Here is a 16,544-nt window from a genome sequence, read left to right on the forward strand (position 1 = left end):
TCTGATGTCCTAAGGCCACCAGAACGTATTCCATGTGGGGTGTGACAAGGTGTTGTCCTCTCCTCATCATGGTAAATAATAGTATAGTTCACTACAGCTCTATCTTGACTTATGGCTTTTGCAATTTCTTTAAGACAACAAATTTAAGCACAAAAAGTCCCCTCGACTCACCACCATATGTTCTTTTCAAGCCTGCCCGGAGGCCCTGTGGAGGCTCATTGGCAAATTTAATGGCCATCTGAAGGAGCGTAATGGGAAAGTTCTTATGAACTTCGGTGGTCATCCACAGGCGGAAAGCATCATGTACCATCTCGGTTTCTACAATTATGTCCATTAGCTCATCCATGAAATCGAGTCCCAGATGGCAATTCTGCAGAAGTGCCCATCCTCCCTAAGTCAACAACAGTAAATGGAAATGAGACACTATTTCCTGTTGCACCCAGAGATTTAAGTTAATATATTCTTCAGAAAGTAGGTAATCAAAATTTAACAGAGAAGCACACTAACCACTAAATCAGTCCAGGTCAAATCTACAGATACAATGACGTTGAGTTGAGGTTAAGTGTGTCTTTTTCTTTTTCCATGCATTTGTCCCAAAGCATACTAGCACGCCAACTGATAATATATAGTAGGAGTCATGAAAATAACCAGAGTTGGTGCCAAAAGAGATAACATCACTGCCTTGTACAGGTGGTTGAGTGAAACGTCCATGTACCTCAGCTTCCTCCCAGGTTCCGTGAGAAGTACAAAGAAGGGACATTTTTAGAGGCATGAGTTTTTACGAACAAGGACAGTGAGGGTGAAGACAGTATCAGTAACATTTAAAACAGGAAAGCTAAATCCTCAACTGGCATTCAAGGAAAGCTGAGAAGTAACCTGATTTACGCCACATAACCCCAAACACACAAGAGCGTGTGGTGAGATGTTCCTGTGGAAGTGGGGGAGAAGATGGGCTCACATGAGAGACCAAAAGCCCAGCCCTCCAACCTGTTCCTGCCTCCCTTAAAGAAAGAGGGAAAGCTGATTTTCTTTGGAAGGTACCATGGACAGGGCCGGACTGGAGGCCATCAGCACATTGAGGGTCTAGGAACCTCACTGAAGACAGGTGAAAGAAAGGCTACCTACTCAGTTTCGAGACCTATTCCATCCCTTCTCCCACGGAGTTCCCAAACTTCTGGGCAGGATGTCCACCACCTAGAAAGTGGGAGAATCTACATACTATAAGAACAAGAGCCTTAGAAAATAAGACTTATCTTTTGTATAACACATGGTATGAGCCTAAGAATGTTTCTTGTATAAAGCAATAGAGACAATATTTTAGATCATGTTGTAATAATTTAGTCAACACCTAATCTATATAATATTTCTGCTAGAATGATCTATAATATCCAGATCATAATCTCGAGTTGTTTTCTTGACTCTGTAACTTTGGCTGGTTTTGATTTGACTAGTGCAGCCCGAGTTATTTCTCTTTCCGAGAAACAAACCAAGCACCAAATTTAAAATCTTGGTATAAAACGGATCACTGTGAAATTTCACATATCCCCTTCTATTTTCTTGAGGAGTATATAGCACTGCTGAATAAGTAAACTATTTTTTGTCCCTTGAAAAATTCAACTGGCACCGTTTACAATTAAAAAAAAAAATTAGATATAAAACATAACAACCACAAAAAGGGTTGAGCCACTCTCTGTCTCCCAGCATGCCGGGGAATCTGAGGTGAGAAGTGGGCTGTTTCAACCCTTCCCTGGAATCTATTCTCCATGGCTGTTTCTGTGGGGTTACCATATTCTGTATTAAATGTTTTATGTTAAGGAGATCATCCACATTGCCAGTCTTGGGTAGTCAGTTCAATCTGTCATAGTGCCTCAAACCTTCCTTTTTTTCTTTTATTAAGATTTTATTTTTTAAGTACTCTCTAAATCTACCATGAGCCTCGAACCCATAACCCCAAGATCAAGTGTAGCGGCTCTACTGACTGAGCCAGCCAGGTGCCCTGCCTCCAATCTTTCCTACAAAACTTTAAAAAAGCTAGTATCTCTGACAAGTTGTAAGCATGCTAATAATAACATTTTTTTTCTTTTACTTGATTTACTAAACTACTAAACAGAAAACATGAATAAACTGAAGGCTAAAATTATTCCATTTATACTCAACTTAGTTGCCTGAAACTATAATTATTAAATATTTATTTTAAATTAGAGTTAAATAGGTGTCCTGTTATTGCGGGTGTCTTTGTTCTAAGCACAGTAACATGCAGAGGGAGAAACAGAGAAAGTGAAAAGGAGGAAGGGGAAAAGGAGGAGGCCAAGAAGAAGGAGGGAGAATGCGGAGGAGGCCGAAAGGAGGTAGAAGCCAGGGTAGAAGTCTACTAAGCCTTCATGTCAGACCAGACCTGGCATTCTTTTTAAGATTTTATTTATTTATTTTATAGAGAGAGAGAGAGCATGAGCAGGAGGAAGGACAGAGGGAGAGGGGGTAGAGAAGAATTCAAGCAGACTCCACAGAGCCCAACATGAGGTTCAATCCCAAGACCCTGAGATCATGACCTGAGCCAAAATCTAGAGCTGGATGCTTCATCAACTGAGCCACCCAGGTGCCCCTTCCCAATCTGGCATTCTTAAGTATAGATGCATGTTTTCATCTCTGGATACACTTCAGTCCACCCCTGCCACCCTCCTAACTGCATAGCAAGTGCTCAGACAAGGCACACACATGTGAGCCTCCCTACAACCTTCAAGAAAACTGGGGGTGGGGCATATTGTACTTGGGGATAAGAGAGGTGCTAGGTAAATATGGAGGTTCTAAAACCTAGTGGGCTCAGTTCTAGACCAGAGGAAAGAGACTAGACTGCAGCAAAATAGTGAGGTTCTAGATTCAGTGGCCAAGACCTAGAACCCAGTGGTTTCATGGTGGGCCTAGTGGTTGGAGGCTAAGAGTGGTGTGAAGATAGCTAGTCTGTCCTCAGGAGGGAGATTCCCTGGGGGGGCACAGAAGGAGTTTTGAGATATGGCAGGGGAGAGCTCAGACTCAGGGAAAGAGGATTAGGGTCCGATCTAAAAAAAAAAAGAAGGCCAGAAAGGCATCTAGATCAAGACTGCATATTCTCCAGTAGGAATATGAAGCCAAGTCATTCTGCCCCACTTGCCTGGCCAAACTGTGGAGGAAGAGGGAAACGGGGCAAGGGTTCATCCAGACAGAGTTGGACACTCCAGAGAAGGCTAGACCAGCATAAACGCATGAGTGTCCTGTCCTAGAGATGGAATTCTAGAGAAGAAATGGAAGACCTTGCGCATTCAGTTAATTTAAGTCCCTGGAAGTGCCTCAGCTCTGGACTTGACTATCCTATTAGCAAGATTATCATGTGGTTTCCAGCACTTTATAGCTCCCCAGTGAGGCCTGAGCGTGGCATATTCTGCATGCTACAGAATTTGCAAGCCACAAAGGGCTCTAGGAGCCCCAGTCTGGAAAGCAATAAGCGAAGTTTCCTAAAATCTCTGGTACCACCACAGGGTAACAGCAGATTCCTGGCCTCTGGGGTCTGGGCTAAGCCTAGGGGACTCCAAAGCACAGATTATACATTATGGAACTCAAGAAAGACATGCTGTGGTGGGTTCTGGAGTGCTGGGCATTACAAGAGCAGAACTGGAAGCATAGCTGAGGTCCTGGAGTGTAAGGCACAGGGGGTAAGGCTGTAGACCTCCCCCTCACACTGAGGGTTTGGGATCTAGAGTGGGGCTTAACATTATGCAAATTTGTTGTGAAATAAGATGCTCTAGTTGGGTAAGTTTTCCATAAGTCAAGGCTCAGCAGAAAAAAATTGTATGTTGTTCCATGAAAATTTTTCCAGTGAATATTAAACTTTTCCCTGTTTGGTGAACATCACAAAGCACATAAATTTTAACTCTTAATGATTCATAAGTTCTTTTCTGCATTGCTATTCTTTAACCTGTATTAACAACATAACCTAAAAGTAGACATTTGGCCTCACATTCGCCATGGTCTGCTGTAAGAGCTTGCGTGCGTGGACCTCCTGGCCTTGGCCCATGGACACATAACGGGTTTCTATTTTTAATCTCTTCCCCAAGGCAATGATGGAATCCGTGGGATCTGAGCCCATAGACAGGAGACAGATGAGTGGTGTCCGTGGATCAGATTCCTCCCACGTTTTTTCCAAGTCCAGGATAACTCCTTCTGCATAGCGCTCTCCCATGGAGTCCATGATGTACTTGCGGGCCTGCCAAAAACAGTACAGGAGTTACCAAAACGGATCCTAACTCCTCCATGTGTTATGATGCAGGGTGGCTCCCAAAATTCATTTTGGTAGATTGTCTCAGTGATGTTCACAGTAACTCTGCCTGGGAAATAGGACAGAGACATTTTCCTTATTGTATCTCTACTCTATAAATACCAGAGAGGCTGTGTGTTCTTTGCCAACACACAATCACACAGTTCAAGACCAGAACCCAAGTTGGCTGACCAGTTGTCTGGAACCTGTTTCTATACGCTGGCTACTTCATGGTACATAAGAAATTTAAAATATTAGGAAACTGTATTATTCAGGATGCTTTAAGGGAAATGTATATTCATTCTAATAATCAAATAAGCAGCACAACACCTGGGATTTAATGGATACTTATCAATGGATAATTACTGAATAACTTCTAATTAAATAAAATATATTAGATATTTACTGAATAAGTTAGTCAATATTTTAAAGATTTAGTCCATAGTTATTCTCCTAATCATTCTTAGAATCCCTTTCCATTTTGGGCTCATCTCCTTTACCATTAGTTTTGTTTTGACTGAAATACATGCTCACAATATCACAGACTTTGTCAACTATATTATCAACCATATAAAATATTTCACGTAAAAACATAGCCCCTTTTCCAACAAAGTAAAATAATTAACCAATAAAATACTATTTGATCTTTAGTCTATGGTCTCCCTCTGGTAAAAACTGGATTCCCTCAAAGAAAAATTTCCTATTCTGTTTTCTTCTCCTACCTCATGGGAGTAAAACCCAAATTTCTCTACCCAATGAGATTCCCCAGAAGAATCTCTCTCACGTAATAATCAGAGCCCAGCTACAGGTGCAACATGACCTTTAACCTTTCCAGGGACTGGGTAAGGTGAACTTTGGTGAGGTGGGCCTTGGCGGGACCCCACTTCCAATTCTGGAGAAACACAAAACAGTTGTAGTCAGGGTTTTCCTTAAGTCAGAGAGACTTGAGAAAGACTTGGGCCAAAGCGAGAGTGGTACTGGTTAAACTGTTTTCTTTGACTTAAAAACACCCGAAGTTCGATTTCAGTCAGTAATACAGGCTCTTCCTCCATTTTGAATATCCAGCTATGCACGATGCATTCCCAAAGTAATTGTCACCTCCCAGGTCTCAGAGCTTTAAAATTGGGATGATGTCCGCACTCATGTCTGCCCACTGCAGGTTAGAGTGGGAAGGTGGTAGCCACAATAAGGGATTCATCCAGATCTTTGGGTGATGAGCGGGATTTATCTAGATGAAGAGGATAGGCAGGAGAGCTAGCGTGGTGAGCATTCCACGCAGAGAGGACACACACAGAGAACTTGAAACCAAAAAGAGCACGTCACCAAGAAGGGCCAGAAGGACATCCAGTATAACTCATGTAAGATTCAGCTGTGGGACATCCCGGCTTCTGCATACCTCATCGGCATGAATGGAAAGAGAGTGCCACATTGTCACAACTTACTCTTCACATACCTGTGAAGAACATTTTTGTCTCAATATCTGATTTCAGTGAAACAGACTCAAGTGTTGAGTCTGGGTAAAAAAATCAACAAGTAAACCTCTGCACCTGTTCTGACCCTCTTCATTGTTCTTGAGACACAAATGTGTATGAGACATGAGATAACCTCTGAGGGTGCTCTGTTTTTACAACCAGGCCGCTGAAATTCGCCTGACGTGGGCAGTCATGCTCAGCCAAAATACTGAGAACAAGCCTGATGCTGCCTATGGGGAATGGGGACTGCATATACCCACGCTGTAGACTTTCAAATATGCTTCCCAAGAAGGTGTCTGGTTGAAAGGCACAAAAAGAATGTAATGTGAGCATAAGAATTTCAGAGGAGAGGACATTTTTCCAGAGGGGCCTTGCAGATCTTAAGACTTGGGTGTTTTAATGGCCTTGGGAAGGCACTGAAAGTCTTCAAAAAGGAAGGAATAGCATAATCATATTTCCATTCCTTCTAGAGTATACAGGATTGACTGGAGTGGACAAGGAGGAGCAAGAGGGGACCCCAGCTGGGAAACCATGGCTCTAGTCGATCCATGGACAACAGAAGCTACGATGGTGATGACAAAGTTACAAAGGAGCTTTGTAGACTTCAATTCAGTATTGAACCAAATGAAGTGTTACATAAGGAAAAAAGGAAGGAAGAGAGTAGAGGGAGAGAGAGAGAAGGGAGAGACAGGAGAGAGAGAGGAGAGGAGGGGAGACGAGGGGAGGGGAGGGGAGGGGAGGGAGAGGAAGGAAGAAAGAAGGAGAAAAAGAAAGAACGACAGGTAAGGGAGGGAAAGAGGGAGGAGGGAGGACATGAGAGAAAGGAAGGGAGGGAGGAGGGAAGGAAAGAGAGAGAGAGAGAGAGGAAGGACTGCTTGAAACTCCTACACTGTCCTTAAGGCAACAGTCTGACAAGTCTTTGGGGCAGGATAAAAGTAATGAAGTTGAGAAGAGAAACTGAAGGAAGGGTGATCTCCGTTGCCCTGCATTGCAAAACTCATTTTTCTTTTCTCAATAAATCATCGAATCTAGTTGTTTTCATGACTCCTTGGTACCTACCTGGACTTGGAATGGGCCATTCCCTGTTGTTCAGGCTCGCCCCGGAGAGTGCAGGGGAGCGCGTCCCACACTCTAGTATAAGCCCAGCCTGCTGGTACTCTGTGGCTTGTTTGGGGAGGGCCTGAAGGAATCCACCTGAGCTGAATATTCAAGCTAAATTTTTCATTGTGGAGGCAGGACACAAAAGTCTTATTAGCAGTGACATTTCCATGACAGGAGGCCAGCAGATTAAAGGTCTTTGAGAAGATGGATCTTCTGGAGGCAGCATTCACATTTAAACCATATGAAAAATTCAAAGAGTTTTAAGCAGGTTCTTGCATCAAGGTTCCTGAGACTTTCTGGGGTTGTAACTGTAGATTTGGGGATACTCTGCCTCCCTCTTATCTACCTCTCCGGCCAGAATTCCACACTCTTCCTACTTTTTACGACTAACAACATGGAGCATCCACATCATTTTGGAGTTAATATAAAAATGGTATGGAGGAGTAATACATTATCTTTACGTCATACCTGTACGCTGACCTAAAAAACACGGCTTCCTCATTCACTCTTGTACCATTTAGACCAAAGAAGATTATTAAATCATTTAGCCCAAATGCACACCTCGCTACATTTGTTTACTTTTCCATTTGTCACATGGATATTGCCAGAAAATTCCATAGAAGCCTCCAATTCTGACTGGGATTAAAATATTCAATATTTCTTTAAATTTAAATGGAAATTCTCCTTAAAAATATTCTCCTAGGGGGCACCTGGCTGGCTCAGTTGGTGGTGCATGTGACTCTTGGTCTCAGAGTTGTAGTACGTTCGAGCCCCACAATGGGTGTAGAGATTATTTACAAATAATACAAACATCTTTAAAAAACATTCTTCTTTACAAACTTTTTACCTGGGCAATGGTTCTGTCAGGACACCAGGATCTAATAAGGAGAAGACGTCTAAAGCAGTCAAGAGATTTGTCATAGGCATTTGGAAGGGGCTCCTCCTCAGGGTTTTCCTTATCAAACCAAATTTTCCACATTTTCTCATTTCTTGATATCTGAAAATACCAGGGGATAAGAATTGCATCACAGCACAGAAAAACCTTTCAGTAATAGTTCCCGGCTATTTTTCATCAAATCTTCTGACTTTTCCAGACACGTGTGAATGATATCCCTTGTTTTGCTTTTTATAAATTTTATATTCCACTACCAAAAAGTGTAACAGTCTAAAATCAAATGTGATTTTCTCTAAAGCCGGTCCACATTAATGCCAGCGTACAGTAGCTTTTGAAGTAGGGTACCTTTCTCATACCTTTGTGCTAACAAACTTATGAGGAATAAAGAAATCAATGAAAACTCATTTTCATTATTTTAAGGAAATCTGATTTGCTCCATGAAATCCTTTCATGATCAGGAACCCATTCACTCATTATTCACGTATGTTTCCTCATTTCCCAGGGCCACTCCTGGCACAAAAGAAGACATTTAATATATGTTTATTATTGAGCCAAAAGCCTTTTGGTCAATACTCCATTAATCTAGAGTAATTTGAAATATATGACTTAATATCGTATCAAATGAGTAATGACACACATGCTTCCTTTAGGCAATTGATAAGGAGGAAGAGAACACAGTCCATTATCCTTTGGAACTTAAAATCAGGGACAGCAGTCCACGGGCATTCATCTCTAAAACACAGCACAAACAAATAACGTCTGCAGATAAATATAATCCAATGTTCTCTGGTATATTCCCCTTGATTAAAGCCCCGGATATAGTTCTTGGAGGCCTAATCAAAGGGAAAAACGTGCCAGATCCACACTAGAAAGTACTGTGTAAGAATAAAAAGTAAAAACCTCCCTCTGTCGTGAAAGACAACATGATGTGGAGGGACTTCAGGCATAAGACAATCTCCAGAAAACGGCAACCTCAGGAACAGATACCAATCGGAGAAAGGTCACTAGGAGTCATCTCATAGGGGAACACACTCGAGTGCATTAAAACCTCCCAAATGAAAGTTATTTTACACAAAAGAATGGGTTAAATTATACAGCAGAAATAATGCAGATCACCAGGCATAAAGCCAACACATACAGATAGAGCTGAACAGTAACTTTTTGGTCAAACGAAACCGGGAAAGTCAGGAACCAACATTAGCATGTTTTCTGGTCATAAAAAGCCTACAGCTTGTGGGTACATAAAGCCACCTTGCTCTAGTGTGACTTCTCTCTGCTCATCTGATTCTCAAGAATCTGTTCCCTAGTTTGTCCCCATTCAGCTCTCCAGACCCAACTTCCATGATGCCAGCACGTAGACAACTCACCAGGAACTGGCTGGTTATGACCGGATAGTGACTTGTAAAAGGGGCCAAGGACTGGCAGCCCATTTATGCCCAGACACCTGGCTAAGGCCATATCATGGGAGCACAAGAGAGGAGGAAGAAGAGAAAAACAAGAGGCAAGAAAATCATCTCCAGCATTTAGAGGTCGGCTGTTCATGTTTCTTTTTGTTAATCTCCAGGAAGATGGCAAAACCCCTTAAACATGTCGAGTGATTTCATTAAATCTCAGTGTTCCCACTCATGGCTCTCCGGTCGGTGATACTGACAGAGGGCACTGGACGGCACCATTTCGACGTGGTGGAGTTTGCTTCATCAGAGTGCGAGTGGGTGGGAGGAAGGTCAGGCACCAGGGCAAGAGGGACCACATTAAATGACTTCTCTCTTCCACAAGGACCGCAGCTACTTGTGAGTCAGGGAGCTGCTCCCTGCGACGCTGCTGGAAACTTATTCAAAGCACAGGTTACCTGATCAAGGATGTCTGAAAACTGTCTGAGTTTGCTGAGTTCCACCAGATTCAGCCAGGTCATGTCCAGGATCCATTTAGCTGGTTTAGGAGGACAAGCTTTAAGGTCCAAGGAGGCACCTCCTTTAAAATCAAACACAGAAAGTTACTAGATTGTTCTTTCTTTACTCTAAAACAACATATTTATATACAAAAGTTTTTTCTGAAACATTTTTTTTAAGATTTTATTTATTTATTTGACAGAGAGAGATCACAAGTAGGCAGAGAGGCAGGCAGAGAGAGAGAGAGAGAGGAGGAAGCAGGCTCCCGGATGAGCAGAGAGCCCAATGCAGGGCTCCATCTCAGGACCCTGAGATCATGACAGAGACAGAGGCTTTAACCCATGAGCCACCCAGGCGCCCCAACTTTTTCTTACACTTTTAATTTTAATTATTTACCACCTTGACATTTTTTAAAGGTTTTAGTATTCTGAGAGAGACAGACAGAGTGTGCACGAGCAGGGGGAGGGGCAGAGGGAGAAGCAGACTCCACACCAAGCAGAGAGCCCGACACAGGGCTGTATCCCAGGACCCTGCAATCATGACCTGACCCAAAGTCCAACACTTAGGGATGCGGGAGTGGCTCAGTCTGTTAAGCATCTGCCTTCTGCTCAGGTCATGATCCCAGCATCCTGGGATCAAGTCCCGTGCCGGCTCCTTCCTCCGTGGGGAGCCTCCTTCTCTGTCTGCCTGAAGCTCCCTCTGCTTGCACGTTCTCCCTCCCTCTCTCTCTCTCTCAAAGAAATAAAATCTTTGAAAAAAAAAAAAAAAAGTCCAACACTTAACCAACTGAGCCCCCCGGGCACCGCATTACCTTGTCATTTTTTAGGCTCAGAAATATGTCATAGTAATGAACAAGCTTTAAAATCAAATAAAGGAATTGATGATTTTAGAAGAATCAGAAGCACAGGTATGGGCTACTGGATTCTGTCCTAACTCTGTGTGGTTAAGGTCTAGGACAAGGCAGCTCATCACCTGGGTTCCTGTTTCCGAATAGGTAACAAGGATTAAAGAAGCCTGGGTGTTGTGATGGTGACAGAATGAGAGAAAATATGTATGTAAAGCACATGAGACAGGACCAAGACCACAGCAGAGGGACACTAAAGGAGCAGCTGTTGTCGACATTGGCACAAGCTCTTTCAAGGAGAGAGTTCATCTAGAAATGTCAGCAGCACCCACGTGTTTAAAGGGTTCTTGTCTATGAATCAATATATTATTTATATCCATTTGAGCACACCCAAGCATCCTGCACTGTGTCACTTATTTTTGGTCAGTCTAACCACAGCAAACATTTCCACTGGGTAATGACTCTTACTTCGTAGCTGCTGACTTACCTAAGCTCACATAACTCATATAACTCCCACGACACCATAAAATAAACGACACCTTAAAATGTTATTGTTGCCCATCTCAGAAGAACTAAATGTGTAAACAATCATATTTTAAGTCAAAGAAATATTATAGGATGAAATATATTGTTTAATAAACACCATCTATTAAAATATTTCAAGGAAAACATGCTCTAAGTATAGTTCTTAAAAGGATATAACCAATTCATTTGGCTAACGTTAAAATACTTTTTTGAACACAGCAGGTCAAGAACAAATAATAACACTCCAGATATTTATTGAACCAATCTCCACTTTATCCAGGTGCCATGGACCCCACTAAATTACTATCTTTTGGCCAAATCCATCTTAGTATATTTCCAACAAGGTAAAAGTATGGCCTTGAAGCAATTTTGATAAGATTATTAAGTCACCAAATCAAAACAGATTGCTTCAATGGCAGAGAGCAGTTAAAGACCTGAGGACAATGGCATTGTGTTGAAATATGTCATACCAATTTCCATGGAAACTGTCCATTTTCCAACAAACTCAAAAGAATAAGACAGACACCAGAGAGTTAGGGAGAAGCCATTTACAGGAAGGAAAGGGTGGTCCTTGCAACCAAAGCATTTATTCATGGGTTAGCAGAGGGTAACAGTGGCATGAATATTTTTCCTGCCTCAAAAGTGTACAATGGGCCACAGAGGATGATGGTATTGGGTTGGGGGCAGATATATTCCTGGATGATACGGCACCAGATTAAATGTACTTCTGATGAGTGAACAATTGGAATAGGTATAATTCAAAATAAACTCTCCAGGTGACTGAGAGATATGCTGTTGCCTCCATTCTGTGAATCCTTACTCTGGGAAGAAGTAAGTTTGAATTTATACCATAACACTTTGTAAAAAAAAAAAATTGATACATTCTTACAACAAAAATTTCTACAAGTGATATCCCAGAATCATAAAGTGGTCTAGGTAAGGCAGATTTAGAAAGTCATCGGGGCTGAACCTGTTCCACCTTAGAGATGAGAAAATTAAAAGACCAGTATCCAAACATTTTTACTCTCTAAATAATATTTTCAAAGAAATGACTTTAAAGTCCTTGCAGAAGAAGTTCCCCCACTGGGTCCTTCTCGCCAATATCTCAGCCCCTCGTTGAGCAATCTTGTGACATAGCTGCCTTGCAAAGCTTCCTCCAACTCTGTTGCATAAAGCAGGGTCACAAAACTGTTGAATGCCAAAACCCCGCAAAAACCAGTGCAGATTATGTGAGCCTCAGATTAATAAAAAAAATAAAATAAAATATTACAGATAATATAATAATGCCTATCATTTGCTGAACATATCCTACGTGCCGTCATTTACACAAATTGTGTGACTTCTCAATAATCTGCTGGTGTAGACTTGACCATCCTTGTTTTATAGCAGAGGAAACAGGAGCCTGAAAAGTTTGAAGAACGTGCTTGAGACACTCATCAAGAAATTAGCAAAGCCACTACTTTCTCTTAGAGTCATCCTAACCCTAAATCCCACGTCTGCTATCATCACATCAAATGGCAACACATTTCCCAGTATTTCATCCAGACTTGGATGGAGATGTCGGGGACAACAAGCCACAGGAAACCTCCATCAGCTGGAGCAGTCAATGACACCGTGAGTCGGCTATTTGAAGGGCTCGGTGAAGAAGTCAACCCCTACACCTACGCATCTCCCTAAGGGATGTTTCCCCAAATCATTCACCATCCACGTGCTCTGATTTAGAAAATCTGGAAAATAAAGAGATCTAAGGAGCCAGAGTTCAAGAGCTGGAGACAAAGAATAGAGAGAGAGAAAAAGAGAAAAATTGTCTGTAAATCATACATTCCTAAGTTCATGTCTCACCAAATGAGTCTTGGTTGTTTCTATAAGATAGGTATGCAAATGTATATTTATACAAACACGAATACGCATTTGTTCACATTGGACATAGACCTATGCCGCCCAGGGCACCACAGGTGCAGAGCCACCCCCCTTCCCTCCTGCCCCTTCAGGGTTGTCTTCAAGTTCCTCTGCAGCTCCACTCTCCAGGGGAACGTGCAAATCTCTCCCCACCCACTGTAGAGAAAATTATGTCTTTTCTGTAAAGATAAACCTTTGCTTAGAAAGATACAGTAAATAAAGCCATGTAGACCCAGCGACATTTCCACTAGTTTTTGTCCAGATAGTCAAGAATGTGACAGCAAATGGGTTTCCTAGCCTTCCCTGGGCTGTAGTGTGCAGTGGCACAAGGGACCTGCCTGTGAGCGGTGCTTCAGAAAAAACACCCAGAGGATGAGCTCCACAACTGCCCCGCCCACGGCTTCTGCCTCTGTCACACCAGGCTTGCCCCCACCGGCACCTTGATGCCCATTCCTCTCCCTTTGACACTCTCCCTCTGCCTGTCTTCAGGGCCAGTGCCCCCGCCCCCTCCAGGCTTTCGTTCACCTGTCCATCTCTCAGGGAGGCCTACCCCATTAGGTATCCCACTAAATACTCCATTCCAATATTTTAACTGCCCCCACCAACTCTGCATACACTGTTCACTCCCCGTCTCCCTTATCAAGCTCTGTTTCTTTTCCCCATCATGCCTACTAGCTTCCACATACTACATAATTTACTGTTTCATGATGTGCCTAGTGTCTAGTCTGTGACTCAGCACACAGGAGGCTCTCAATAAATATTTATGCAATAAATGAACAAATAAAATATTGCACATATATGCAACCTTCAGTGAAATGCAAGACAACCGTTAGAGAAAAAAAAAAGTGCTGCTCTGCACCTTCAAGTAATTCCTACATCTGGACCTTTCTATTGTTATACTGACCTTTAACAAGGGTGAGAAACTCTTCATGCTTGACTCGGTTCCTCTGGATGTCGATCTTCAGGGTGAGCAGCAAGGTGAACAGGAACTTGTGTTCTTCATACAAGCCCCGGGCCGCATACTTATGAACCTCATAGGTCATATGCTCAATGATATTAGCAATCCTCTTGCTCGTAATTGGGCTTTTGACAGACCTGGTGGAGAGAACCAGACTTAAATCAGGCTTATCCCACTCCCCTTTTCCATTGCCCATAAAAATGTCTTTAGCGGGGGCGCCTGGGTGGCTCAGTTGGTTAAGCAGCTGCCTTCGGCTCAGGTCATGATCCCAGCGTCCTGGGATCGAGTCCCACATCGGGCTCCTTGCCCTCCGCAGGGAGCCTGCTTCTCCCTCTGACTCTGCCTTCCACTCTGTCTGCCTATGCTCGCTCTCGCTCACTCTCTCTCTGGCAAATAAATAAATAAAATCTTTAAAAAAAAAAAATGTCTTTAGCAGAGAACAGGTAACTTTGGAGGGCCAGTTCTTTTTTACGCATAAGAATAAGCATCCTAAATCCAAAATAACAAGCATTCTCTCAACATAAAATAACACAACAGAATCCGCAATGTTGTCTAAATCAATTTTACCCGCAGGGTATTATCACTCACAACAAGGTCTTGGGAATTCTCTTGTTTAACAGAAATAGATGAAACCCAAGGAATCAATCCATGGATGAAGAGTTGGTAGAGCTGTCTCTGAGCGTAAGAGGATTTATGCGAATGATGTGTTAACATGCTGGTAATTACACTCGGCTTAGATTTAAAAAAAAAAAGACTCAGTAGCAAAAGGAAAAGAAGTTATAAGGTCATCATTGGACCCCGCAGATAGAAAATTCAGCCTGGCTTCCTGAGTACAGACATACCTGGCTAAGGAAAGGTCGAACAAGCCAAGAAACTGGCCGAGCGAGGTCTGATACATTTCATTGACCAAGCGCATCTCAGTGATGAGGAAATACAGAATGCTGCCTCGCGTCGCCACTGAAAAACAAAAAAGGTTACATGGGCTGGGGTTGGACAGTGAATGACCCGTGCACAGACCAGTTTAAACTCTAAATGAAAACAGGTCTTAGTTTTGTTTTATCCATGACTATCTACCAGCACTAGGAGTCTGAAGCAAGGCTCATGATGTATAAATTAGTTCTTATTCATAAGCTTTGTGTAAGCAGTCTGTTGTTGGTGTTTATCAAGTGGAATTTTGCACGTTAGAACTTCCAGATCCCTTATAAACATACTTCACTCTCTTTTCTCATTGGCAGAAAAGGCAATTGATGGGAAAGCAAAAACTGTAATGACCGGCAAATTGTGTAGGCACCTTATGCACCTCATGTCTATGCTCCAGGAGAAAGCCCCAATCACGTGTGGCCTCAGGTTGGCAAAACAAGGCATGGCAACGATGACTCTCCACCAGCACATGATACCGCTCTGATTATTTCTCTAAGAAGAATGATATATTTCTAAAGGAAACAAGGCTTTCCACAGGTCCCTCTTGTAATGCGTAAACAACACTGATTTGCAAATTTATGAGTAAGACTCCAGCACTCCAGGTGAGACCAAGGAGCTACTTTTCTAATACAAAGACTGTAAACAGAATACTGGCTGATTGCTACCAAATGATAAAAAACTAGTGAACAGCCCATAAATGCTGCACTAACTCCTCAGATTTCGAAACAGTTGTCAGACGTTCTTTCAAAATCCTCCCTCTGTACTTTCTAAGTGTAAAGAATTTGCCAACCCACAGGAACGGTAAGCACCTAGAAAATATACACCATTGCAAATTTTTTTCATCTCAGTTTTACCGAATGCCTCCCAAAGTGATGCCACAAAACGTGAATGGCCACCCTGCCTCGTGCCACCATTTTCATTAATGTCCTTCGTTCCTTTAATTTCTCCGATGTTCGATTTTTTTCTCACTTCATTTTCCTGTGACATTTATCTTTCATTACCAAACTTACCAGGTCTGTATTCCTCCCGGGCTGAGTTAATTTGAATTTCTGTCTCTGCCGAAATTTCCAGCTTCTGTGTCACCTCTTCCGCGGTCTTTTTTGTGTTACTCAGCACAACTATGAGACTCTCGTCTTCCACCAGGGACCCCCGGGTACTCGTCAGCCGGTAAAGCAAATTATCTTCTAGCTCTTTCATCCTTCTTTTGTTTGCAGTTACCTCCTCCACGAGATGAGTTCTCTCTTTCTCCAGTTCCTGTGAATTGGCATAAAGATATTTTCCTCCTTAATTAACAACTATTGTTTGGCCATTCCTGAAAAAGTTAACCTATGGGGCTGCCTTCCTCCACTGTAGTTCTCATACTGGACTGCTGAAAATACATCAGATTAAGAAGAGGGGGAGAATGAATGGAAGAAGGGAGAATGGATGGCCAATAACAAGAAATTTGCTAAAAACACTACCAACATCCCTGGACCATCTATCTATTTCCTAAAGTCAAATCATTTTAAGTGACTTCTGGAATTATATGTAAGCTTGTTTTGAAGGTGAAAAATAGTTGAGAATATATTGGAATATATTCGAAGACGCATATCGATCTCTCGGATTAAATACATTTTCTTCTGTTTAGTTTTTGTTTATAAGAGCTCTGTTGTTGTCTGAATGGGATTATTGTCAACTCGCTGGTTGAAATGGTATCCAATCCCCCGAAAAGCAAGTGTCCAAAAAACTTAGTCAAACAATCCACATGGCTGT

The 16,544-nt window shown here is 42.4% G+C and overlaps 1 protein-coding gene across 1 annotated transcript in view; it reads right to left on the minus strand.

Moving 5' to 3' along the window:
* DNAH5 (dynein axonemal heavy chain 5) overlaps positions 1-16,544 on the minus strand; it is a 223,165-nt gene that overhangs the window by 20,387 nt on the left and 186,234 nt on the right. Inside the window, exons 66-72 of the mRNA XM_059173668.1 lie at positions 15,803-16,046; positions 14,714-14,828; positions 13,818-14,008; positions 9,606-9,727; positions 7,709-7,858; positions 3,992-4,237; positions 172-391 (exon numbers count right to left, since the gene is read on the minus strand). Coding sequence (XP_059029651.1) covers positions 172-391; positions 3,992-4,237; positions 7,709-7,858; positions 9,606-9,727; positions 13,818-14,008; positions 14,714-14,828; positions 15,803-16,046 — 1,288 coding nt within the window. The remainder of the gene's footprint in view (positions 1-171; positions 392-3,991; positions 4,238-7,708; positions 7,859-9,605; positions 9,728-13,817; positions 14,009-14,713; positions 14,829-15,802; positions 16,047-16,544) is intronic.

This window comes from Mustela lutreola, chromosome 5, assembly GCF_030435805.1.
Source record: "Mustela lutreola isolate mMusLut2 chromosome 5, mMusLut2.pri, whole genome shotgun sequence".
Classification (NCBI taxonomy): Eukaryota; Metazoa; Chordata; class Mammalia; order Carnivora; family Mustelidae; genus Mustela; species Mustela lutreola.